The sequence below is a fragment of the Chanodichthys erythropterus genome, chromosome 16 (genome assembly GCF_024489055.1).
Source record: "Chanodichthys erythropterus isolate Z2021 chromosome 16, ASM2448905v1, whole genome shotgun sequence".
In the NCBI taxonomy this organism is placed as follows: domain Eukaryota; kingdom Metazoa; phylum Chordata; class Actinopteri; order Cypriniformes; family Xenocyprididae; genus Chanodichthys; species Chanodichthys erythropterus.
The window spans coordinates 2,373,141-2,399,627 of NC_090236.1; the positions used below are offsets into that span (position 1 = coordinate 2,373,141).

General features: G+C 40.1%; 1 protein-coding gene across 2 annotated transcripts in view; it reads left to right on the forward strand.

Annotated features, from left to right (window-relative positions):
• Positions 1-1,626: 1,626 nt before the first annotated feature.
• The window catches only part of c8a (complement component 8, alpha polypeptide), a 43,302-nt gene continuing 18,441 nt past the window's right edge, over positions 1,627-26,487 (forward strand). For both annotated transcript variants that reach the window (XM_067362835.1, XM_067362837.1), the window contains exons 1-10: positions 1,627-1,768; positions 1,838-1,949; positions 2,148-2,295; positions 2,374-2,521; positions 3,332-3,521; positions 5,275-5,457; positions 18,211-18,451; positions 18,585-18,701; positions 18,826-18,983; positions 19,895-20,120. In XM_067362835.1, coding sequence (XP_067218936.1) covers positions 1,659-1,768; positions 1,838-1,949; positions 2,148-2,295; positions 2,374-2,521; positions 3,332-3,521; positions 5,275-5,457; positions 18,211-18,451; positions 18,585-18,701; positions 18,826-18,983; positions 19,895-20,120 — 1,633 coding nt within the window. In that variant the 5' untranslated portion in view covers positions 1,627-1,658. The remainder of the gene's footprint in view (positions 1,769-1,837; positions 1,950-2,147; positions 2,296-2,373; positions 2,522-3,331; positions 3,522-5,274; positions 5,458-18,210; positions 18,452-18,584; positions 18,702-18,825; positions 18,984-19,894; positions 20,121-26,487) is intronic.

Consider the following 26,487-nt stretch of genomic DNA (forward strand, 5'->3'; position numbering starts at 1 on the left):
TGATGCTAATCCTCAAACCACCAACAGAGCAGATAAAATACCAAAAATTTAGTTTATATATTACTGTCTCTTTACGACCACAACAAACGGGACATTTTTCAGACGCGCGTTCCGACCTCGCCTCAGCGCCAGGTGCAAGTCAAACGAGGGAGCTTCAGTTGAACAACAGTGAACTGCGGTCAGATGAGATGTTGTCAGGCTATGTCGGTAAAACTCAGAAAAATGAACACGACTGTCCAATCAGCTGTTATTCTGTGCTCGTGGCGCGCACTAAAGAATTGCATGCGCAAATGCGCCGGCGCGCACTGCATAATTATTTTATTATAGCTTAAATAAAGCGCAAGAGAAACTGCGAGCAATGACCATCGTTGTTCTGTTGTAAATTAAGTCATGGAATTACCAAACATAAAGCTGCCTCAAAACTGTGCATGCATGTATATATGTGGACATGGTTTTAAAGCTATTGTTATCCAATTTGTTGGCCTTAAAACGTCTTAAAATGCACATATGTACACCAGGGAAATCTAAATTTGGGACCAAACACGATTGAATTTGTGCCTTGTTATTCAATTAATAACTAGGCTATAAAAAAAAAAAAGAAAGAAAGAAAGAAAGAAAAAAGTTAGTTGAATCAATGTTAAAATGATAAAGTTATTTTTCAATAGACATATTTTTTGTTTTTGTGTGAAAAGAGGGTGGGTGGTGGCAGTGGGGCTCATTGACCCTAAATCGCCCCTATATATATATATATATATATATATATATATATATATATATATATATATATATATATATATATATATATTTTTTTTTTTTTTTTTTTTTTTTTATTTATTGGCGCAATAATATCGATATAGGCCGATTTCAAAACACTGCTTCAGAGCTTTACAAATCGAATCAGTGAATTGAGTGACAAAGTCACGTGATTTTAGCAGTTTATCCGTTTGATAGGAGATCCAAATCTTTAATTTGAAACAAAAGTTTCATAAAGCTCAGAATCTTCGAGCAGTGTTTTGAAATCGGCCCATATAGATATTGTTTAAAAGTCGTTATTTTTTTTATTTTTTTTGGCGCACAAAAAGTCGCTTTATAATATTGAGATAGAACCACTGAACTCACATGAACTGAGCCATCAACAATATCTTAATTTGTGTTCCGAAGATTAAAGAAGGTCTTACGGGTGTAGAACGACATGAGGATGAGTAATATATTATTTTAATTTAACTAAACATTTAACGTTAATGACTGGAGCGAAACAAATTATTCGCTAAAGTTTCGAAGCTTCACGTGTTTCAAATCGCCCATCACTGTTTCTACATAATTTGCTGGTAAATGCCAAAGACTATGTGTGCTTGAACCGGTAATTTTCTGCCATTATCCGTTTTTCTACAGATTTGTTATGCAATATGTGACATATGCATTTGTAATGGCCAGAATACATGATGGACATGCAATCTGGTGATAAGTGTATTGATTTATTTTTGTCTCAAAGCCAGTCAACCCTAATTGTCTATGAAAAAAAATGTTGTATGTCATGTATTTGCTTGTATGTGGAGCATTCCCCCCTCCACAAATCCCGTCAATCATTAATAGTACTGACAAACATTTTGTAGACTGGACCTAGGTCTCAGATCAATCTCAAACCAACTATTTCAGCTATGTGTCGGTTTTTGTTTTCTATTTGTATGTTTGGATTTTTTTTAGAATGTTTCAGTTACCATGTTTCTGCCAAATTTACTGATGATCTACTACAATCAACAAGCAACAGGTAATAACAGATACTTTACTTTTAGGAGCTTTTCATGTTGTACTGTGTTACCATATTTTGTCTCTTCAGAGCTAATGCATCTTTAAGATACACCAGAGGAGTTAATACTCCCCCTCCTATTGACTGTAAACTCAAGAGCTGGTCGCCATGGTCAACCTGTAACACATGTAGCGAGAAGACGGTAAAACTCTAAAACTTAATTATAGTCATATAAAACTTATAAAATCCAACAAATATGGAAAATAAAGTCTGTTTTTATTCATTGTAATGATACAAAAAGGTTAAAATAAATACATAAAAAATATATGTCCACTATGCTTCAGAAGAAATTTGCAAATAAATATATATAAATATTTAAACCGTGTATGATGCTTCACAGTTTCGCTTCCAGTACTTGGAACGGCCATCTCAGTTCGGTGGTGAGCGGTGTGTTCACAATCAGTGGGAAGAAACACAATGTCCACAAGAGGGCGAGTGCCAACTCCAGGAAGACCACTGTGGGGACATGTTTGCCTGTGGGCCCGGTGGTAAATATTTCTGCCTGCTGTTTTTATCTACATGTTGTCTATATGCATTTTAAATGTATTGTCTATGTGTTCTCACAGGACGTTGTATTGGACAGCAGCTACGTTGCAATGGTGAAATAGACTGTGTAAATCAGAAAGATGAGACTGACTGTGAAGTGATGAATACAAGAGAAACCAAATGTACTGGCATGTTGAGTATACCAGGAGCTGACAAAGCCACTCAAGGGTAAGATTCAGTACACTGATTTAGAAATGTATTGTCTATTTTAAAGATTGAAATAATGTGCTATTCAGCATTAGAAATATGTTTTATTAGAGATATCACCTTTAAGACAAGTACTGCAGATTATTAACTTTATTTATTAAGAAAGCATGTATGTTAAGATGTGGCATATGTTATTATATGTGTACTCACAAATACCCAGACAAATGCTGGACAATCCAGGGCCGTAACCATCATAGACAGTGAGGGAGGATGTGTCTAATATAAATAGTACTACATATACAGCACTACCAGTATATGAATCAATATCATTCAAATCTACTGTATAATTTCTGCCCATAGCTTCATCACTTTAAGTTTTTGTATTAAAGGGATATGTCACTCAAAAATGACACTTATGTCAACATTTACTCACTCTTATGTCACTTCAGTTTTCTTCTTTGCAACATAAAAAGAAGACACTTTGAGAAATGTCTCTGTCTTTGTCTATATAATGAAAGTCAATGAGCTACGATACTGTTTGGTTTCCAACATTCTTCAAAATATCTACAGGTTTGTAACGACATGAGGGAGAGTAAATGATGGCAAAATGTTCTTTTTTGGGGGGTGGCGTATGTTTTTAATGCTAAATATTAGTAATTCTACCCAAGTGGAAAATTAAATCAATAACTGAATGGCATACTATACATAGCCAAATGTACTGATTTCCAATCTAGCAGATTTGAAGAAAGAAAATTACTTAAATCCACACCATCACATGTGTATTAGCTAGTAAAACATGTATCCTGAATTATTTTTGTTTAATTCCCTCAGATATAATGCTGTAACTGGTGCTTTTATGAATCATGTTCTGGATTCAAGATACTTTGGAGGTGTTTGTGAATACATCTATAATGGAGAGTGGCGGAAACTCACATATGATCCTTTCTGTGAACACCTCAGTTATGAAAATTCTGAAAAGTATTACCGGAAACCATACAACTTCCTCTCATATCATATAATGGTACGCTCTAATAGCTCTTGTTCTATTCTATTATATTATCCCTGGGGTTATTCTGATGAAACAGTGTCATTTATGTTATATAATACAATGTGCTATTATGCTGATCATGATTTTTTTCTTTTCTTTTCATAGTCATTTTATTTGAAAAATTTACTTTTGAACAATTAAGAAATCTCTTTTTTTGTGATTAATCATTGATAAATGAACCTTTAGGGATATTGTAAATGAAGAAGAGACAACAAAGACATATTTTGTCATATTTTATGCATTAAAGGTGCAATATGTAGAATTTTCTGTCCGCTAGAGGTCGCTAGAGGCCTATTCAAAACAAAGGCGTAGCTTGTTGATGGCATGTTTGAGCGTGGAACCTTGGGACATGTGGGAAGGTTAGTTCATTTTTCAATAGTGTCTGTAATTATCAATGACAAAAGTATTCACATCAGTATTTGTTTTCTTCCTAAATTAATCTGACTTTTGAACAAATTGGCTGAATGAACGATTTAAGTGACTCACTCAATAAAAATGCGAATCGCTGCCACCTACTGGCGGTTTCAATATTTAACGTAATTTCTTTCTTTTTAGAATCACTCAGTTATGTTAGAATTTGATGAATGATTATACAAGATTTCATAAAGTTGTGAAGTATAGATAGATCGGTAGATAGATAAAGAAGAAATAAATTATCCAATAATGCTACACATAAAACAGATTATTATTATTTTTTAATTAAAAAAATAATAACAGGCAGCATACCAATGTTCAGCCCCCCCAAAGTTGAAACCAAATCTGCGCCCTTGGCTGTGAGACACTTATTTGAGACACTGCAGTAAGATAGATCGATTTTAGAATATCATATTAAATGCTGGATGACTTGTATTGATAAATTGCATGGAATTAATTTTAAAACGTATTGTATGATGGAGAAAATTCTGTATTACTGTTACTTAAAATAAAGCTGCATCTGATTATGCTATGTTAGCTACTTGACAAAATAGTGTTTTTCTCTGAGGCATGGTAAAGCATGGTACTCACAAACAATCAAGAAAATTAGATTTAAACAATAAGTCTAAACATGTTGAGCTATATAACAATTAGTTTTTTTTTTGTCTATAAACGTAACCAAACAGTTGTTCCCTTGTCTGTTAAAACATGTAATATATTAAAGCGCCTTTGGTGTTTCCATGGTTTCTACAAAATAAAAACGGAAACCGAGGGCAACACGGGTATGACGCAATTGACCGGGGACTCCTCAAACATCCCAGAGCCTTGGTTAAAACTGCAGTTTTCTCACAATTTACAAATAGTTGGAAACATTTGGGATATTCACTGGCCTAGTGGTTTTTTGATATTTTACTGCAAAAATATTACGTATTGCACCTTTAAGGCCACAGACTTGGCTCAGATTGTAAACAAAAAACTGCTGTGTCAAATTTTCATGTTTTGATTGTTCTCTAGATAATTGGTCAACCAACAGGGTTTTCAATGGCTGATTCTTAAACTACTAACAAATTATTTTTATTATAAAGTATTTTACCAAAATTAATTTTAAGAGTATTTTCATGCCATGCCCGCGGTTGGAAACCTTAATGACGCAGTCATGCGGACTTGCTAGACTGTCTCATTATTGCATTTATTGCTAAAGAGGACTCTATTCTAAAAGCCTCAGAAGGACTGGGTGCAGAAGGACACAGTCTAACAAGGATGCAACCTTCCAATTGAGAAGCACCACCGACTGTGCTTTTGTCCTTTCCAGGCACAAGCAACTACTGAGGAAGCATCAGATTATTATGAGGATGCTGTTAGCTTTCTCAATGCAAGAAAGACCGAAGGATCCTCCAACTTTGGTTATTCATTGAGAATCTCATATGTGGAAGTTGGTGTGGAAGAGAGTAGCGAATACAAGTTTCTCAAGAATATATCACAATACAATAATAAGGTAAAGTAATACATTTTGAATAATATATATCAATTCAACACTCTTTATTGTCGCCATGTGCCAGTGTCACCAAGTCTGCATATTATAAACAGTTTGTTTTTTTCAAGAAGTCACTTATAGAATTGGGCAGTCATTAGCTGGGGGGCCTTATTTCCAGAATACAACTGGGTATGTTGGCTTGTTAGCTGTTGTGACCCAAAGAACAAAATGAATATTTAAGGCTCCAGCTTGTAATGACTCTCCCAACCTCTAGCTGGTGTTGACACTTCTGCCTTGTAAAGTCTCTCTTGGGCTGCGTTCCAGTTCGGTTTTAGACACACGCTCGCGAACTTCCCTAAACACTTCCCCTCGGGGGAATCCCTGTCGCCATTTTGAAGTCCGTTCCACTTCGTGAAGTGGACGAGGGAAGTTTATATGGACAGACCCTCGCTCCCTCGATTTTGACCGAGGGAGCGAGTCTACTTCATATGTACACTTCAGGCAGCTCCATAACCCACAATGCAACACGATTGTGACGTCACCGCATATCGCGTTTAATTTACCCCACCACAAACAACTCTATGATATATTAATTATGTTTTAAACATTTAAAACACACATATATACATATAGGGTGCTGTATTAAACAATTTTGTAAGGGGAAAAAATAAATAATAAATCAGCTCCATTGCGGATTCCAAGTGATCAAGGGCATAGGACGTTCCAGTTCAGCCCATACAAAGGTTCCGCCAGAAGTGGGCACTCGTGCAACGTAGCAATGACGTACATCCGAGTCAACGAGACCGAGTGAAGTTAGCGAGGGAAGGGCATTTAAAAACTGAACTGGAACGCAGCCTTGGCCACTAAGTGGCCCCACTGCTATGTTGCTGCTTATTAGCAAAGAATATACACTAACAAGAAGCGGAACTCAATAGAACTTTCCATTGCAACACCAGCACCCAGCAGCAGCCATGCGTTTCTGCCATTTTGGCGTGAAAGTGACTCATCGGTCCACTAGTTTCTATGGCAATATAAGCTGCTTTGTTAAAAAAAAAAGTACATTAAAGCTAAAATCCAACCTGAATGATGACAACACAATAAAATACTATCACTAGTGATCATCCAATTCTTTTAACAGTTTATTTTACAGACTTTGTGTTTAAGTCTTCCACTTTTTTTCACAAAACCTTTGCTCTCTAGAAACCCAGTCAGTTTGGGTTAAAATTCTTTAAAGTATTAGCATTATAAACACTGACTTAATACCAACATATGAAATTACATTAAGGACATGCATTACAAAAATTGGGAATGTTGGACAATAAATATATAACAGAAAATAAGTGTAACAGCTTGTTTTTGCAGTGTTGTATATTAAAGCAAAAGTGTCCAAAAGTTAATAAATTATGTGATAACGGACACAGCAATGCATCTGTATTATAAGAGCATTATGTTTGTAGTGTGATCCATTAAAACATACTATATATATATATATATATATATATATATATACAGTAATGTATATGTGTGTGTGTGTGTGTGTGTGTATGTATGTATGTGTATATAATATATATATATATATATATATATATATATATATATATATATATATATATATATATAATATATTTCAATCCAGATAGTGGAGTAATACTATTATTATTCCATTAGGTCTGATCTATATTGTTTGTGCAAACATGATAATCTTAAATGTATTAATTATTAATTTACTATTGTAAGGCCCGTCCAATCGGCCCAATGGCGGTTTCCCACAGGACGGGGAAGGTTTCTTGGTGTTCGGTCTTTTCAGTGTGGCAAATTAATTTAATTCCAAGTAAACTTTTATCTGACTCCATGTTATTACGACCTCGAATTTAGTTTAGAATATCAATTGATTATTGGTCATTTGTATAATAATTTAGCTATACATTTGAATATTCTATTTAACTCTTTACTCTTATTGTACTCGTTCATTCGGTTCTCAGAGTCGCACAGCGTCCTCACACTGGCCATTCATTAATTATGCAGGCCCACGATCACAAACTCGCCAGTCTTGGTCACTAGACAGAGGTAATTGACTATACTGTTTAGAAGGCTGCTTTCATGCTTGCTCTTTCTAAAAGTATTTTGTTTAGTCCCCATAGATCTGTATACACTTGAATTAAAGAAACACTATCTCTAGTCAAAGGTCATAACCACTACTACAGATAAGCCGACCAATATTACTTCTCTGACAGTAGCTTTGGTTTGTTATGCCATGGTTTCCCACGTACACTTAGCTAGAGTAACATTACATTAAACAGAGGTAAGGCTCACCCTATTTAGGTTGGTCGATCAACATTTTGTTGTCCTAAACGGAAATTCCCTTTTTAGCCTTTACAGTCTAAGTACACTTGAACTAATGCCAAGCGTTAGCCAGAACTCTAAAATCACAGTTGGTGTGCCCTACGATCCACTCAAAACTGGACTTTAGTCCGTTACTAACCTGACGCAGAATTGCGGTAACAATGTAATCTACTGAAGTCAATAATTTCAGAGTAAGTCAGAATAAAATCAAATGTGACAATTTATTAGTCAGGTAAATGTATCATGCCAGTTACATAATCAATTCAAAGATGATCAGTACAAAACATCAAATGCTCAGAAGTACAGTAAGATGCATACTTGACATTAGAAAAATACACATTGCTGAGTGTCCTGGACACTCAGCAATGTAGGCTCATCTGAATACAGCATCGCCTCAAGCCTTTTGCAACATTTCTTTAAATACTCAAGACCAAGACAAAACATCCCCCAATAGGCCTTTTTCACAAGAATCGGAAATCACGTGACGCAGGGTAAACTTAGTTCCGCTATGCGTCTACGGCTATTAGATTGATATGCTCTTTTCTCAAATATCGCTTCTTACCTTTTCTGTTTTGTCTGTTTTCCAAGTCGCTTTTGTATAATCTACAAAGAAATTATTTTCTACTGGTTTGTAGCTTGTACGGCTGCTAAGACCGTTGCTCGAATTTACCAGCAGGTGGATTTATTACGAGCTGTCATAAAGTAAAGGCTACGCAGCTACTCATTCAGCAATTCCCCCGATCGTATTACCTACGACGAACATTATTTATATAATTTATTAATTAAAAAAATAACTCCCAATATATACTTTAATAGGGGATATAAAATCGAGATAATATTGTCGTGAGTTTAATATGTTTTAAAAATATAAGCATGTATTAATATCATATGGCATCACATCCCACATTCAAGCATTTGTTATAACTAATCCTGATCGATAAAAATGATTAAACTAAGACATAATTAATTTCCAACACCACATTGTACAACTATCAGTCTTTGCATTAATGTTGCAACAGCACAATAATACTGCACATAATACACACTTTAAGCTGACGACAGGAAAATGAGTGAGAGACTGAAGTGTTTATATCATAGACTGTAAGGTTTATATCCAGAAATATCAGGTGTTGTATCAAATATCAAATATCAATGTTTATATCCCCAGCACGTTGCTAAAGGCACTCTATACATCCCAATGTGCATACTATCCACCCTAAATAGCACTGAATATTACACATAGACTACTATTTAGGATGGATAGTATGCACTTTGAGACGCAGGCACCGTCTACAGCACACGGAGCTAGATAATGCACAGCCGCGCCAAACGGGCACGAAGAATATTACCAGTTTAACCGCCATCACTTCAAACTATTTATTAAATTAAGCTCTTAATGAGAGCTCTGTAGTCTCACCAATAATTCACCAAGAACGTTCAAACATTTTCATGACATTTAATTCGTAAAACGACTTTGATTCCCGAGCTGGTTCTGATCGAGGCTATCTATCACTGTAACTGGAAAAACTTTTACACTGCGTGGATCGTTCCGGAAGCCAAAAACCCGGAAGTGTGAAATTGGCCTATGTGGGGCATAAACTTGCAATCAGAATTTGCATTGACTAGGGTAGACCAAGGGTGTTCTCACCTTGCTGTGGAACAGGAGGTATTTTGGATGAAGGACCCTGGAAAAGGGGCACACCCACGGTTGCAACCAAAGTATCTCTAAACACTTAAAACCCTTAATATCTTTGGTTTACTTCCATGTAGATGAGACCATTGTACCAGTTGCACTGAGACATTTCAAACGATACCAAACATGTATAGCATTCTGTGATGATTGTTCACATTAAACCATATAGATTTTGGGTGAATTTCAGATCATCTCTGCATGCAGAGAGAAGAGATGGGGGAAGAGGGGGTGAAGGAAGGGAAATGTAGATTAAGGCAGGTGTGAGGTGTGATTGACCCAGTGTGATTGCGTCTCGGATGGGGATGCTAATTTTGCAAGAGAGAGTTCAATTGTTAATATCCATTGTTTTCTCAAAGAGTAGCCCTTTCTAGGTCCAGGCACTCCAGCATCAGTCTTACACTATTAATAAATAAGTATAAAGTTGCATAAAATGGAAATGCTTAAAGTAGGCTAACTACGTTACCTCAGATGTGTAATAGTTGGATTCCACAACTGGTAAAATAAAACATATAAGACAATACAACATTTACTGTAGGTGCCATAAAATTTACCAGTGACTTAATTTGAAAAATGTTTTATTGCGCTTCTGATTTGGTTGTGAAATTCGCTGATTTTGGGTGCGTAAGATGTGAAGTATTCTATGGTCCAGTTGGCATTTTCACCCCATAATGGCGGCCGCGCTACCGGAGCACCATCTAGTGACTGTTGCCCAAAAAAGATAAGAGTTTCACCTCTTGGGTTCTATACTCTTTGGGTGTGTCTCAATCAGCTCCCTAGCTCCTGAGCTCATGAATCAGTATGTCGTGTACACGAATTTGGGCACGTTTCAGTGCCCTGGAAGGATTCTGCGATTGACCCTGCATTCCATTCGGAAGGGCTCAAAAAAATCCCTATGCCCTAATCTCTTCAAAGGGTTTACCCTTTGGAGTGAGAGCTTCGAAGGGATTAAGGGTGTAGGGGTCAAAAAACTCATTTCTGTGTCATATTAATGAGACAGTCGAGGAGGACAGATTGTGCAAGCTGCACCTTTTGTTTAATGTTAGTTTATATATTTATTTATTTTTTGGTTTATCGCATAGGGCTGCACGATTAATCGCATGCTATTCTCACGCGCATTTCGTCAGTAAAGCCGGTTCCCTGATTACCGCTAAATCGCCATCACCTGCTTTCAAATGAAGCGGCATTTAATAGACAGAGCCGTAGATCACTGAAAAGCCACGCAATATCGCGTTCATATCGCAGATGAATCGCCTGCGATAATGAACGCGATATTGCGTGGCTTGTCTGTGAACTACGGCTCTGTCTATTAAAAGGCGCTCCGTTTAAAAGCAGGTGATGGCGATTTAACGGTAATCAGGGAACCGGCTTTACTGACGAAATGCGCGTGAGAATAGCATGCGATTAATCGTGCAGCCCTATTATCGCACCATAATGTATATTGTGTCTATGTATTTGAAACATTTGAATGAACTGATAAAGGGAGCTGTAAAGTATTTTTGTTGAAGTACAATGTCGTTTTGACTCATATAAATATTACAGTAATATAGAAAAATACTAATATATATAATATACATTTATAGGTAAAATCGAACTCTGAGCTTCCTGTACCCATTCTGTGACGACAAACAACTTCACTGTGCAAAGGATCAAGGGGGCCCGAAGTGTCCATCAGTTGTACCCTTCGAAATCCTTCATTCCGAAGGGCCCTTTGAAGTGGCCAGTTTTGAGCACTTTGGTTTGGTTTGGACCCTTCAATATGGCGGCCATGATTGTTTTCATTCCAAAGTGCCCTTCGGAGGGCGATATATCCTGTTTGGAATGCACCGTGAGACAGCTCATTTGTCATTAGTTCCCTTTCAAGGGAACTCGCACTGCGTCGAGAATTGACACTGTGGGAACGCTCTGCGTGATTGCATCATGAAGCACTTGTAAAATCAGTCCAGTGGCGTGACGGAAGGTGGGTGATGTCAGGACCAGGAAGCTATAAAGCGCATCCAGACCAAACAATGCTTCTGTGCATTCAGTAAGCGCTCTTAGTTACATTTTCTCTGTCTATTTATTGTTGTTTGTCCACAAGCATATATTTATCTAGACAGGAGAATAATGGCGAGCAAACAGCGGTTTGAATCGTATGTTCCTCCCTGCACTCACTATACCAGTGGTTCCCAACCTGGGGTCTGGGGGGGCGCCAGAGTTCGCAAGGGGGCTCGAGAGTTTATATGCTTTGAGGTCAAACATGGATACGAAAAACCTTTTTGTATAGTTTCTAGGAATGCTCCAAATGATTGGCCACTTATCCGAAAATGTTGTCAGTTACTTCCTTTGATTCTATACATGGTCTCTCTCATTGCCAATCACATAAACTGATCACATTTTTATGATGCAAAAGACGCGAGCTTGTTCACACCAGCAGTGAGAGCAGCACCAAAAATGAAAAGTCAGCAGCGGCTGGTGTGTGTACAATAACGCAGTGAAAACGTGTAAAAAAAAAATAAAATAAAAATCCATAATTTTTCCACTCTCTTTTCTTTTTTCCCTAACTTGTGAGTGTGTTCTCCTCATTAGAGCTTCAGGTGAAGGGTTGCCAGAAGTAGAGATGCACCCGACTAAAGACCATCTGTTTTTACTTGTCTGTTTGATATTTGGCTACATTTAATTCCTCAAAATTAAATGTAGCCAAATATCAACCAGACAAGTAAAATGGTCTGGATGAGAGGCTGAATATAGTGTATTAATATAAATATCTTAACATTTGCAAGACTTTTGGGTCTGATGGCAGCTGCATCCAACAGGATACCTTTTGACCTGCTGTACATAAGACCTTTGCAGTAGTGGCTCAAGACCAAGGGCTTCCTTGAGGGGCAACCCATTCCGCATGATCAACGCGCAGGTGCTTCGTACTTTGGTTATGTGGAAAAAGTCTTGGTTCTTGTAAGTGTGGAAGTGTGGGTTTGGCCTCTGAAGAGGCCCAACTCATAGACTAAGGTCTCTCAACTGAGGTTGTGAGACAACGCTAACTCCACAGCTCCCTGCACAAGGAAACTGGCGGAAATCATCAGCTGGATCCAGTTACTGCCCGGTTGGTACAGTGCTGGAATTTCTGCAGAATCGATTCTCTGCAGGGTTATCCCCCTCCTCTCTAAGGCTTTACATGGCGGCCTAGCTGCTTACCACGCACCTATGGGTGGTGTCTTTGGGGAGAAACCCATTGGTGTTCAGAAATATGGCAGCTTTGAAAGCCTTTTAATAGGAGTATCTTTACAAGAGGTCTGTGATGGAGCGGGCTAGTCCTTTCCGCAAACATTCATCAGGTTTCACAAGACGGGCACTGGTCAGTACGGCGGTGTGGGTATAAATGTTACCACAGAGTCGATTTTCGATGCAGCGCAAGTTCCCTTGAAAGGGAGTGTTTCGGTTACAACTGTAACCTTGGTTCCCTGAAAAGGGAACGAGACACTGTCACCCTGCCATACGTCCAGCGTGCCTGTGATTGACTTGCTTCGGCCTTTCAGAAGCTGACATTGTTTTGTCTGGGTGCACTTTATAGCTTCCTGGTCATGACGTCAATCACCTTCCATCACACCATTGGACTGATTTCAAGTGCTTCACAACACAATTATGCAGAGTGTTCCCACAGTGTCAATTCTCAACGCAGCATCTCGTTCCCTTTTCAGGGAACCAAGGTTACAGTCGTAAACTAAACGATTTTATCACCATCTATGCTTTGACCTATTTAAGCATGCCTCTTTAATTAAAGCCTTTTTCAGACTGTCAGTCCAAATCCGATTTCTGTGCATATCTGATTAAAATCTGATCAGATTTAGCAAGTGTGAATGGCAAAATATCAAATGATATAAATCTGTATAGAGCTACATTCATATGTGGTTTGAAATCCTTTTTAAATTGCATTTCTGGAAATCTGTTTTCAGTCTGACTGCTCTAATTGGATTTCGCATGGTTTATGTGACTTTCTCATGCCATGTAAAATGGTCAACTTCAGAAGTTGTTATAAGAAACATGCTGCAGAAACAAGGTTGTGTTGTTGTAAAGTGCTGGATGAGCAGAATGTCAATATAACGGAGGCATGTTTTGAAACAAGCGACTGCATGGCCACGCATACCAGCCTCCTACGGTTCTGTCACTGCCACTTGCAGTTGTTGTTGTTGTTTTTGCCGTATACCTACCAACAAAATGTCATTGCCATAGAAACCAATGCAGATATTCCAGAAACTAACAAGTTCCACGGGGCACACAAATCGGATCTGAACACAAATAATGGACTGACAGTGTGAATGAAGCCAAACTCCCTTTAAGACAAGTCACTTCACTTTACACAACTTCCGCCATATTGTGCGTTGCACTTTCTCCCATTCATAGTAATACAAATGCACCATCTTTGTATAAATAAAGTCTTTGGTTGTGTTCAGTCTTGAGTCTACAATGCATGTGTGATCCTTGCCAAGAAAATGTCTTTGGGTTTGCCTTTTGCCCACCTTTTGTTTCTTGCATATTTCTGAGGAAGCTCTGCTTCCTTTATGTTGTATTTTTAAAATTTTAAATCTTAGCCTCCTGAGATTCTTCTGCCCTTGGGTCCATCTGCTGTCTGCCATCCACAATAGCTCATTGCTAAAGGAGCAGTTTAGTTGACTAGAAGACCAGAGATAAATCCCAGCCTCAGACACTCATCACAGTATTAATGCTTTATTGTTATTTAATGTGTTGTGTTTCTCTGTCTGTCAGTGCCATAGCAATCAATGTTCTGTTTTTCCTGTTTCCACCCAAATGGTGCTGTTATTCAAGCCAGAGCTGCATGTGTTTTAATCAGGGTTCCTACGCGGTTTGGAAAAGTATGGAAAAGTATGGAATTTGATTTGAGTTTTTTTCCAGGTCTGGAAAAGTATGGAAAAAAGAAATCAGAGTTTGGAAAAATATTTGTGTTTCCAGACTATTGCCTCTATTCAGTTTTCTAATTTATTATACCTGCAAACTAGTCACTTTGTGGCTAAATTAGCAGTTTTGAATCAAAATATATAATTTATGTGAATCGTTTACATCCGAAGAGTTATTTTTTCGGGGTGAGTGACTGTGTGACACAAGATTCTCATAAGAATTACAAATGGGCTACTACTTTCGTAAACCCTAATGCTCAAAATACTTAATTCGTTTGAGTAGGACAAACTTAAATTAAACAAATTAGTTCAGTTAAATTAACAGTTATGAGTATTTAAAACTTTCTTTTACTTTTGAGTTCACAGCACTGACATATTTCAAGTAAACTAAACTGTTTTAGTTGCAGCAGATTTCTAATTCCCAGCATGCTTTGCATCAGACTGTCTAAATGTTGAAATAAAGTGTTATTTTGTGTGTTTTTGCATAAGATTAACATAGGGAGACATAAGTTAGTGTTTAATGTTGTGTTATGTTGGGATTGACAGGGGGTTCTGTTATGTTAGTTTTGTAGGGTTACCATTCTGGTGAAGAGTAGACCGTGTGGTTAGGTTGAGGATGGGCTGCAAAACTTTTAAGACCACATATACTGTATGTAGTTTGATTATATACATGCAAGTATATATTGACAGTCTCTTTGATAATTATAATAGCATGTGTTTTTTGCTAACTAACATTTAACCAAGATTTGAATGTGATGTTTATGTAAATTAACTATATGTGCTTGAGTAGGGCGAGGCTGAGAACTGTGGGAGCGAAGGAATGCCAGTGATGTGATTGTTAATGAGAGACACCTGTGCACCACATTAGCATTGCTCCACTTCCATGGCTCTCGGCCCCGCCCCACTTGTCACAAAAAAATTAAGTTCTACTAACTTAAAAAAAAATAAGTTAGTTAACTTAAATGTTTTGAGGTAATAAGTTTCCTCAAATGTTTTGAGTATTCTGAACTTATTGAGTTTTACAGTGCATAGACTGGAGTTAGTCACGATCTTTCTTGGCGCTCTGTGGCGTGACAGATCGCTGTAGCGCTCGTGAACCAGCCATCTCTTTGGCTTTACTAGTTACAACACAAAATGATTGAGAATCTGAAGGTATGTTGAAAGATACAGTACAAGTTACCAAAATCTGTCATGTCACATGCAATCGATTAATCAGCGTTTCAACCGCAGAAAGGCGTCAATAAAACAGCTTGTAAAAATGTCACATTTAGCCTACCTCAGAAAAGCCTTACAATGTCCAATAACTCATCATTTAGCTACAAAAATGAACTTTGAGAGGAGCATTTTGATAAATATATGCTCTATAGGCTATTACATATTCATTGTATTTGTACTTAACATGTGCTTCTATATTGAATACATAAATCTGTTTTATGACAGTCACCATTTAAATGTTTAGGCCTACATAAAGAGTAGAAAAATAATTGTCACTTTTATTATAACGTTATTATAAAAACTTCCTTATGTGTAAGTTAGCCTATATGTAAGTAACTTACGATCAATTTAACCTAATATTATAATGACGTACCAGCTGTGGTTCCCTGTATTGTTTACAGCATTAGTTGAGAGATTTTTTTCTTTGAGGAAATTTGCCATGTACTGTACCTGATAGGCCCAAATTAATCAATACTGAATCTAAGGTAATCAAATCAAAATCAAATTGCAAGCTTCTGAATAAAAATCGCATTCAATTATGAAATTTGTCAATGCTCAGCCCTGGTGCCAAAATGTTTTATTTTTTTATTTTTTACTTGAAGCAAATGTTGTTTTTTCCATTTTATGTTCTTTTCAGAGTGCACCAGAATGCTTCCTTTACATGTTAAAATCACAAAAATCTTCTCCTGGGGGAGGATGCCCCCAGACCCCCTACAACTATCTACTTTCTACATGTCACCTTTTTCACCTCTCTTCACTTTGCAAATATGTTTATAGAGTTACGAATTTCTAAAATATTACGGAAACTGCTTGTGCTACTCATACTCGTAGGCTACTCTATAAAAATACTTTGATACATATAATATATGAAACATATGTTTCATATATTATATGTATATATGATATATGATAATATATGATACATATAATGTCGAGAACAGAGCAGATGGATAAATCATAGAAGGATCTCTATAAAGGAAATGTATCGAATTAATAGACAAATTAAATATTCACGCCTATGTAGCGAGTGGTATGGCCGGAAAGGGAAACAAACTAAGTCATGACAACTTGTTAAATGGAATATATTAATACTTGTAGATTTTATCCCCAACAAAAGTTACACAGGTACGTGGATTTTAAGAAGAGAAGGGCCTAGGAGATGAATACTAAATACAAAACTTTATTTCAACAATCAAACACTAATTTAAAAATCACTAAAAGACTGTAGGACCCGGACTACAAACATGAAGCAGTGACATTTCCTCTCTCAAGATCCATTAATCAGTTCATGTGAGTACAGTTGTTCAATATTAATATTATAAAGCGGCGAGAATATTTTTGGTGCGCCAAAAAACATAGAAAAGGAGACCGAGGCTCACCAATGGCAGAAATTGTTTGGAAGGAGGTCTGGAAATTTGAGTATGGAAAAGTATGGAATTTTGAAATGGAAAATGTGTAGGAACCCTGTTTAATGACTACGTTACTGAACCAACAAACTGACTTCTATTTTTACATCTGAAATTATTTTATTTGGCATCTTTATATCATTACAAGCTGCTTTTTCAAATAGGAGAATATTATGCTAAAGGATAAAGTAGTCCTGAAGCCTGGGGACTTGATGGTGCAGTAGAGTATGGTCATCTGCATACTGCAAATAACCGGAAGCTAGTTATAACTTTATAACGTTTTAAATATGGATATTTTTCTTACAAAAACGCATCCATTTACTTCAAAAGGCCTTTATTAACCCTCTGGAGCTGTATGGATTACTTTGATTATGGATGGATGCTTTTTTTTTTTTTTTTAACACCCCCCCCCCCCCACAACCATTATAAACCAGGGAGGACTAAGATCACTTTTAAATATATCTCTGATTGTTTTTTTGTTTTTGTTTTTTCTGAAAAAAGATAGTCATATACACCTAGGATGGCTTGAGAGTGAGTAAATCATGGGATAATTTTCATTTTTGTGAACTATCCCTTTAAGTCATAAAGATGTGGCATAGCTCAATATTCATGAAAGTAAGAAAGGATCATTTTGATAAGAAACATGATACAGATACTGTATACAATACAAAAGACAACATGCACAGTAATAATGCACACAATGTCTTAGAGATATGTTCATTCATAGAAAGACTTAGCCTATGAATTAATTGTGGAGTCCTTTTTTGTGTGCATTATGTCTCTGTCTTAGTATTTCATTTTTAATACATTTGCAAAGTTATCACCATTCTGGTTTTTGTTTTCTCATTACAGAGTATGGAGGGTAGATTGATGTGGGGAAAAAAACTTTTAGCATACGGCTGCAACATAAGAAAATGTGAAAAAAAATGAAGGCGTCTGAATACTTTCTGAATGCACTGTAACCATTTGTATCTTCAATTGAAAATGTAATCACTGTGACTCTATCTGGCACTATCAAAAAACATTGTTTTCTGTTTGCATCCTGACCAGCTGGAAGCAGCAACACTGACTCAACCAATGGCATGAGTTTCACTCTTTTAAATATGTTTTGTTTGTCTGAACTATACAGTTATTTAATGGTAAAACTATACAGTCTGGATAACTACTTGGAAACTGCATGCTATCAGCTTTTAAACATTTTTGCATGTTGTCTCCTTTGCATGTTTAGGAGATGGGCTTTGTCAGGCTGTTGTCAACAGTACAAACGGCTCATTTTAAGATGAGAAGCAAAGACTTGACTCTTGATGAGGACATGCTCTGGGCTCTGGATGATCTGCCTGATCAGTACAATTTTGGTGCATATTCCCATTTCTTTAATGAATATGGTACACACTATGTCACAGAGGGAACCATGGGTGGAGTCCTAGATTATGTTGCTGTTGTGAACAAGAATGCCATGAAAAAAAATGGTAAGTAAATTAAACAACCTATGGACAAAAAAATGGACAGGGAAAATAAATGACTGAACTGTATTTAGCTAGCTTTATTCAAGTTAGAAAAACTAATTGGTACTTGTACTTACCACCTTCTTTTTGCTATTAGAAAAAAATGGGCAACAGATCGGAAATTGCCTTGGTTTTTCTTTGGGCCTGACATATAATAAATTCAAAATTACAACAAAAGAAAAATCATGTGAAAAAGCTGGAACAATGGATGAGAGTATGTAACTGTGTACCCATGTATTTTCTTTTCTTCTTTTGGTATTATACTTTTTGAAATGAAACTTTTATTATTGTTACTTTTTAAATAAAATAAATTAATTTTATTATCTTATTTTCAACAGTTCGTGATCAGTCCAACGGTGCTATTGAGGATTTCTTTGGCTTTGTGAAGGGTGGACACACAGGCTCCAGCAGTGGAATTTTGTCTATCAGAGATGCCAAAAGTTACAAGGATTGGGGGAAGAGTCTCAAATATAACCCTGCGCTAATTGAGTTTGAGGTGCATTTGCCTTACTAACTTAATATACTTGTCATGTACTTTTTTCAAACTTTAGTTCAGGGGTTCTCAACTCCGGTCCACGAGGTCCACTTTCCTGAGTTTAAAGAATGTGCCCTAGAATGCCCTATAATGTCCATTTCACAAGATGTAATATAAGTCTAAGGTGTCCCCAGAATGTGTCTGTGACGTTTCATCTCAAAATATCCCATAGATTTTTACTATGCCATGTTTTAAAAAGCTCACGACTCCATTAAACACTGCATTTAAAAAAAAAAAAACTAAAAAAAAAAACAAGTTCACAAAATAACTCTCAAAATGGATCTTTACAAACTGTTCGTGATGCAACATATCAGATCACGTAAGTTTGGCATGTATTATGTGGATTTTTTAAAAAAAAATTCGATTCTGAATGAGTTTGATAGTGTGCTTCACAGCTAACGTGGCTAAAGCTACACACTGTTGAGGAGACTCCCATAAGAATGAAGATGCTTTATGAATTATACAGACTGCAAGCTTTTTAGGTTTAAAAATTAAAATAACGACATGGCTCTGGTCTCCGTGAAAAAAGTAAGAAACCAGTAAGAAACAATGGTAACTTTAAGCACATTTAACAGTACATTAGCAACATGAGAAGAGCCTTGGTGAGAGAGGTAAAGAAGAACCCAAAGATCACTGTGGCTGAGCTCCAGAGATGCAGTAAGGAGATGGGAGAAAAAAAAAGAACTTAAATGATTTTAGCAAATGACTGCAATATAACAAAGAGTAAAAAAAATATAAAGGGTTTGAATACTTTCCATACCCACTGTAGACACGCGCACAGTAATTGTGTGACTTGTTTAATTTCAGCTAGTATGTTTAATTTCTTTATAGTTATTTCTTCTCTATTTCTCGTTATTGTGATTCTATCATAGATTTTACCAATATATGAGTTGGTACGTTTAAGCACAGCAGCCGAGCAGCTACGCACAAAGTTGCCCCACCTGAAGATGGCATGGGAAGAGTATATGGAGAACTTCAACCCATGTCACTGTGCCCCCTGCATGAATAATGGAGTTCCCGTGCTCTCCAGGACAGCGTGCAGTTGTATGTGTAAAAATGGATTCAGAGGTAATGCCTGTGAGGAGACTGAAAGAAAAGGTAATGTACTTTACCAAAATATAATTCTTACTTTACAAATGTATGTGGTTTGAGTATTGGTGGTATGTCAGAAGAGGCAAAGAAGACTGAGTCACTACAAACTCTATTCTAAATAAACATAATGGCTGTTTCTGAAAGATGAAAAATGGGTGCCTCCATAGGCAGCATACGGAGGTAGGAAGGCAGTAAGGCACAACCAAATCCTTTATCACATCCTGTCTACTGAGATACCTTCATCTGATTGATTTTTGAAGGTAGATGTATCCTTGGCTGCCTATAATATTCCATTATTATGTGCATTCAATTTCATGACACCGATTGATTCCATTTCTAGTGACAAATTAGTATTATAGTAATTAAATATTTCATAATTTTTTTTTTGTTGATCATTAGACCATTATGCTGCCTGGAAGTCTGTACGAAATCAGTTTAGGAGGTAACTTTATGCTTGTGAATTAGGAAATTTTCCCACCATTTAATCAACATGTGACAACACCAGTAAAACCGATATCACCGGGGGGCATGGCCTCCACCTCTTTTTTTTAATTTTTTTTTTAAATCGCTTATGAATTCCGATGTGGCCATGTGCATTTTACTTTCACTTTCAGATTCGCGGCAATTGCTTTAATGGTGGGTTATTATTCTTACTGAAAAACACAACAAAAAAGTACAACGACAAACTCACTTATATTAAACATAGAATGTTTAATAACAAAATGAATAAGAATGCACCATGCTAGGCCTAATATAAAATAACAAATAATAGGCTAACTTACTCAACGTTTTTATAAAAAACTGAAATGGAAACTGTGGAACTACATAAATTAAAAATTCTCTTTTGTCACGCTTGAATGGTTTAAAAGCATTTGTATGACCTTGATCATACATCGTATAATTGTGCTAAATATTTTTAACATGTTAAACTGAAAAAAATTTGCCTCTTTGCTGCTGTGGGCAAATGATGAAACCGGTGTTGCGACTGACCACCGGTAACACGATTACCATAGCAAGCCTATTGTGAAGTCATTCCCTGATAGGGCAGCGAGGCAACAAGTCAACTGCCTAAGCCAGGGTGCAAAACTCAGTTCCTTGAGGGCCACAGCCCTGCAGAGTTTAGTTCCATCCCTGCTCTGAAACACATACCTGTAGTTTTCAAATAAGCTTGAATGGCTTGATCAGGTGCATTTAACCCTTAAATGCATACCTCGGGTCTTTAGTGACCCGGGACGTCATTCACTACCTTCCTCCTCGTTCATTTTTTAAAGTTATACATCAACCTTCTTGGTATTCCTCAATCAATTCATTATAAAGAATATAACAAGAAAAAAATCATAAAATTATAAAATAATGCCTATTTTTGTATTCATTTCTTGTAAAAATTTTATAGGGTCACAAACGACCCGAGGTGTGTATGAGTGTATGAGTGTATATTTTTCTGCACAACAATAATTTAATCTTAGATGACGGAATACGTGCATTTCACCTTTATTCCACAAGGTGGCATGACATAGATCAAATTCAAAATGTGCAGAGGTTAATGCAACAGGTGAAGAGAGATGTTCAGTAGAGCAGGGTTTCTCAACTCTGGCCCTAGAGATCCACTTTCCTGCAGAGTATACCTCAAACTTTGATTAAATTCACATTCCTACAATTTTCTAGTATGAATACTTTTATACTAGTATGATTAGTTCCCATTCAGTCGGTCACGTTCGACGTACGTCGGACAGACCGACGAATAGGAATCTCGCTAGAGAGGCCAATCTACCTCGAGTGTAACTAAACGAGCCAATGCACATTGGCATGCAATCATATGCATCAGCTGCTCGCCTCGCAGCGCGGGTATATAATGAGCAGCAGGTGCGTTGCATTTTCAGCTTTTCGCTTCGGAGCCGAACGGTGTTTGTTCCTGTTCTCTGCAAGCGAGTGTCTGCTAGAAGACGAGTCAAGCTTTTGGTTGAACTTCTCTTTTTTTTCCGAGTGCGGGCGAACAGCACAGCAGCGGGGTCGACGTCCTCTCTTTTTCTGTTTCGTTTGCCGTTTTTGAGCAAATAGCTGTTTGACAGCGTCAGAAGGCTGTTCTCACGGCCGGTACGGTGCGCTTTTGAGCGCTGAAAAGCCGTTTTTACGGCTGGTAAGAGTGAGCGCCTTCAAAGAGAGAGAAAGCACATGACAGGCTGCACACAATCCCTGTCTGTGTTGCGGTGGCCGTTCCCCTGCGTGCTTCAGCACTTCTAAAAGAGTAAAGTCCCTGAAAGAGCTTACACAAGTAGATTCGCGTCTTTTTAAAGACGACATCCTACTTGTGTTTCTGGATGCGATCGTTCCTGTCCTCACTGACGGCCACGATCACCGTTTCGCATGTCTGGGCGCGTGCTGAAATGATGTTCGTGGGTGTTCATGTTTTCATATGAGAACATGATCACGTCGACACGCCGGTCGTGACTCTTCTTTCTCCGGGAAGCTTGAGTCCCCTCTGTTGTTGGCCAGCTGCCGCTTGTGTGTAAAAGCACAGCCGCGGCTCTGCCCGACACTCTGGGAGACCGCGGAGATCAGCGAGAGCAAACCTCTCGCTCCTCTGCGTGTCGTGTGCCGTCGAGCTGCCGGGCTGCAGCGCGGGTTGTCACGGCAACCCGGCGCTCGCTCGGCGCTCTAGATGCGCGGTTCCCTTGCGTAATCTCCATTGTAGCGCCCTCTCTGGTGCACCAGAAGAGGTCTACTTTGCTGATATGGCTTGGGTGACATGAGGTTGAGGGGTTCCTTCGGGGAACCAACCCCCTAGGGCCCCTCCCTCTCTAGCGCATTGCAAGCTGTGCAGTTTCTGGATTGGATTGCTGGTCCTTTTCATAGGGGAACCTAGCATTTCATTCAGAGCTCCAGCTGAGGGACAGACGTCGATTGCAGCATCGGAGAGAGTGCTGTTATGCTCTGGAAATGAGGGTGACGCTGCCCACTGTAATGGTGTGTGCTTATGCTGACTCAGATTCAGAGTTTACAGCCATGCTTTCCTGGGTCTTCCAGATGTGCATGGAAAACTTGGCAGTATGGGGGTATATTGGTGCCATAAATATGGAATGCCAAAGGTGCCAATCTGCATAAGTTTTTCCTCTCTCACTACCCTCTTGGATGGGGTGGCTGTACACAGACCACACCCACCCTGCATGTGAGGCCAAGGCACTCTTTTTGCATGAGGGTAGTTCTGTGCTGGGGTTGAGCTGCGCTTGTTGACTAACCGTGATCAAAGTCACGGCGCAGGCCCTCAGCCAGACGATGTCCACCTCCGTGGTCCAGAAGTGCCCCCTGGCTTACCTTGTGAGGTGTGAGAGGTTGTCAAGCTAAATGCTTTCTCAATGCTCCCATCTTACGAGGTGGCCTTTCGGTGACACTGTCGAGGACTGAGCCCAGCGGTTCTCCTCAGTTAGTAGCGGATAGGGGAGCTTCCCATGACAAACCATTGAGTTCCTCTTGGGCCGCCCCTCAGTCTGCTCGTCGCCAAGGGTGTCGTCCCCTGCAAGAAACTCCGGCCCAGCAGGCTCTGCTGTATCCATTGCGGGGAGATGACGCCTCCCGTCTCTGCAGCTGTTTAACTGGTTGGTGAGAATCACCCCTGAGACGGGCGACCCAGAGATGGGTGGGGCTGCTCTTCCACCCCTGGAGGAGGGCCAGGTGGTAAATCCTTTATTGGGTTTGTTTCTGTTCCGCCACTGACCCAAGAGGCAGCGGTACCCAAATTTTAAAGAGCAGTTCCTCCATTTCCAGGTCTGAAGAGGGTTTGGAGAGCAGTGGGAGGAGAAAAACCTCACCACTCTCATCCCCCTCTTCTGTCGCCAGTGGACAGCAGCGAGCAGCGGGCAGCCAAAGCCTCGACTGCTCCCTCTGTCCATCCGTGGAGCCAGGTAAGTGTTGCCTAGCACACTGTGACGCCGCTTCGGGCCGCCTCACAAAGAGAGCCCCCCGAGCCGCGTCCCTGTGTTCCACCTCGCTGCCCTGCTGCGGGTACACCGGTGGTCCCTTTGGTCCTGCTTGTACGGTCTCTGCGAGCCGGGTTAGCGCTCCCCAGTCCGTCTCGCTGGCTCCTTCGGACCATCAGGGTCGGCTTTGCGATTCAGTTCGCCCGGCTCCCCCCCCCCAAGTTCAGGGACGTCCTCTTCACTACAGTGAAAGATGCCGATGCCCCTGTCCTGCGTGCGGAGATCGCAGTCCTACTGGCGAAGGACGCGATAGAGCCGGTCCCTCCAGCCGATTTGAGGTCGGGGTTCTACAGCCCCTACTTCATTGTACCCAGGAAAAGCGGCGGGTTACGACCGATCTTGGACCTGCGAGTTTTGAATCGGAGCCTCCACAAGCTACCATTCAAAATGCTCACGCAGAAACGCATTTTCGAGTGCATCCGTCCCCGAGATTGGTTTGCAGCGATTGACCTGAAGGACGCGTACTTCCATGTTTCAATTCTTCCGCGACACAGGCCATTCCTGAGATTCGCGTTCGAAGGTTGAGCATATCAGTACAGAGTCCTACCCTTCGGGCTGGCCCTGTCTCCCCGCGTCTTCACGAAAGTCGTGGAGGGAGCCCTTGTTCCCATGAGAGAACGGGGTGTTCGCATTCTCAACTATCTCGACGACTGGCTCATTCTAGCACAGTCCCGGGATCAGTTGTGCAAACACAGGGATTTGGTGCTCAGACACCTCAGCCAGTTGGGGCTTCAGGTCAACTGGGAAAAGAGCAAACTCGCCCCGGTGCAGAGGATCTCTTTTCTCGGTATGGAGTTGGATTCGGTCGAGCAGATAGCACGCCTCACAGAGGAACGTGCTCGGTCAGTGTTGAACTGCCTGAATACATTCAATGGCAGGACAGCGGTCCCACTGAAGTTCTTTCAGAGGCTCCTGGGGCATATGGCGGCTGCTGCGGCTGTAACACCGCTCGGTCTGCTTCATATGAGACCGCTTCAGCACTGGCTTCATGGCCGAGTCCCGAGATGGGCGTGGCAGCGCGGCACATTCCGGGTGCCAATCACTCAGGAGTGCCGCCGAACCTTCAGTCCGTGGTCGGACCCCTTGTTTCTTCGGGCAGGAGTGCCCCTAGAACAGGTGTCCCGGCATGCTGTGGTGTTCACAGATGCTTCTGCCACCGGCTGGGGTGCCACGTAATACGGGCATGCAGTCTCAGGGGTTTGGACGGGACCCCATCTGCATTGGCACATCAATTGCCTCGAGTTGCTGGCAGTACGCCTTGCTCTGAGCCGCCTCAAAGGCCTGCTTCAGGGCAAGCATGTACTGGTCCGTATGGACAACACTGCGACCGTTGCGTACATCAACCGTCAAGGTGGTCTACGCTCCCGTCGCATGTCACAACTCGCCCGCCATCTCCTCCTGTGGAGTCGGAAGCATCTGAGGTCGCTTCGCGCCATTCATGTCTCCGGTGTGCTCAACCGTGTGGCCGACGAGCTATCACGAGCTGCGCTGCCAGGAGAGTGGCGACTCCACCCCCAGGTGGTTCAGCTGATCTGGAGAGAATTCGGAAAGGCTCAGGTAGACCTGTTTGCCTCACCAGAAACCTCCCACTGCCAGTTGTTTTACTCTCTGACCGAGGGGACACTCGGGACAGATGCACTGGCTCACAGCTGGCCCCGGGGCCTGCGCAAATATGCGTTTCCCCCAGTGAGCCTACTTGCACAGACCCTGTGCAAAGTCAGGGAGGACGAGGAGCAGGTCTTGTTAGTTGCGCCTTACTGGCCCAACCGGACCTGGTTCCCGGAACTCTCACTCCTCGCGACAGCCCCTCCCTGGCCCATCCCTCTGAGGAAAGACCTTCTTTCTCAGAGACGGGGCACTCTTTGGCACCCGCGTCCAGACCTCTGGAAACTCCATGTCTGGTCCCTTGGACGGGATGCGGAGGTTCTAGGTGACTTACCCCCTGAGGTACTTAACACCATCACTTCGGCACGTGCACGGTCTACGAGACGTGCTTACGCCTCCAAAGTGGAACCTGTTCGTCGAGTGGTGCTCTTCTCGCCGGGAAGACCCCCGAAGATGCTCGATCAGAGTCGTGCTTTCCTTCTTGCAGTAGGGTTGGAGCGTAGGCTGTCCCCCTCCACCCTCAAAAGTCCATACTGCTGCTATATCCGCTTACCACGACCACTTAGATGGCAAATCTGTTGGTCAGCACGACCTGGTCATCAGGTTCCTTAGGGGGCGAGACGGTTAAATCCTTCTCGTCCCCTCTCCATACCCTCTTGGGACCTCACTCTGGTGCTGAGAGCACTTCAGATTGCTCCCTTTGAGCCTTTGCTGTCAGTAGACTTAAAGATTCTGTCTATGAAGACTTTGCTGCTGGTGGCATTGGCCTCCATCAAGAGGGTAGGGGACCTGCA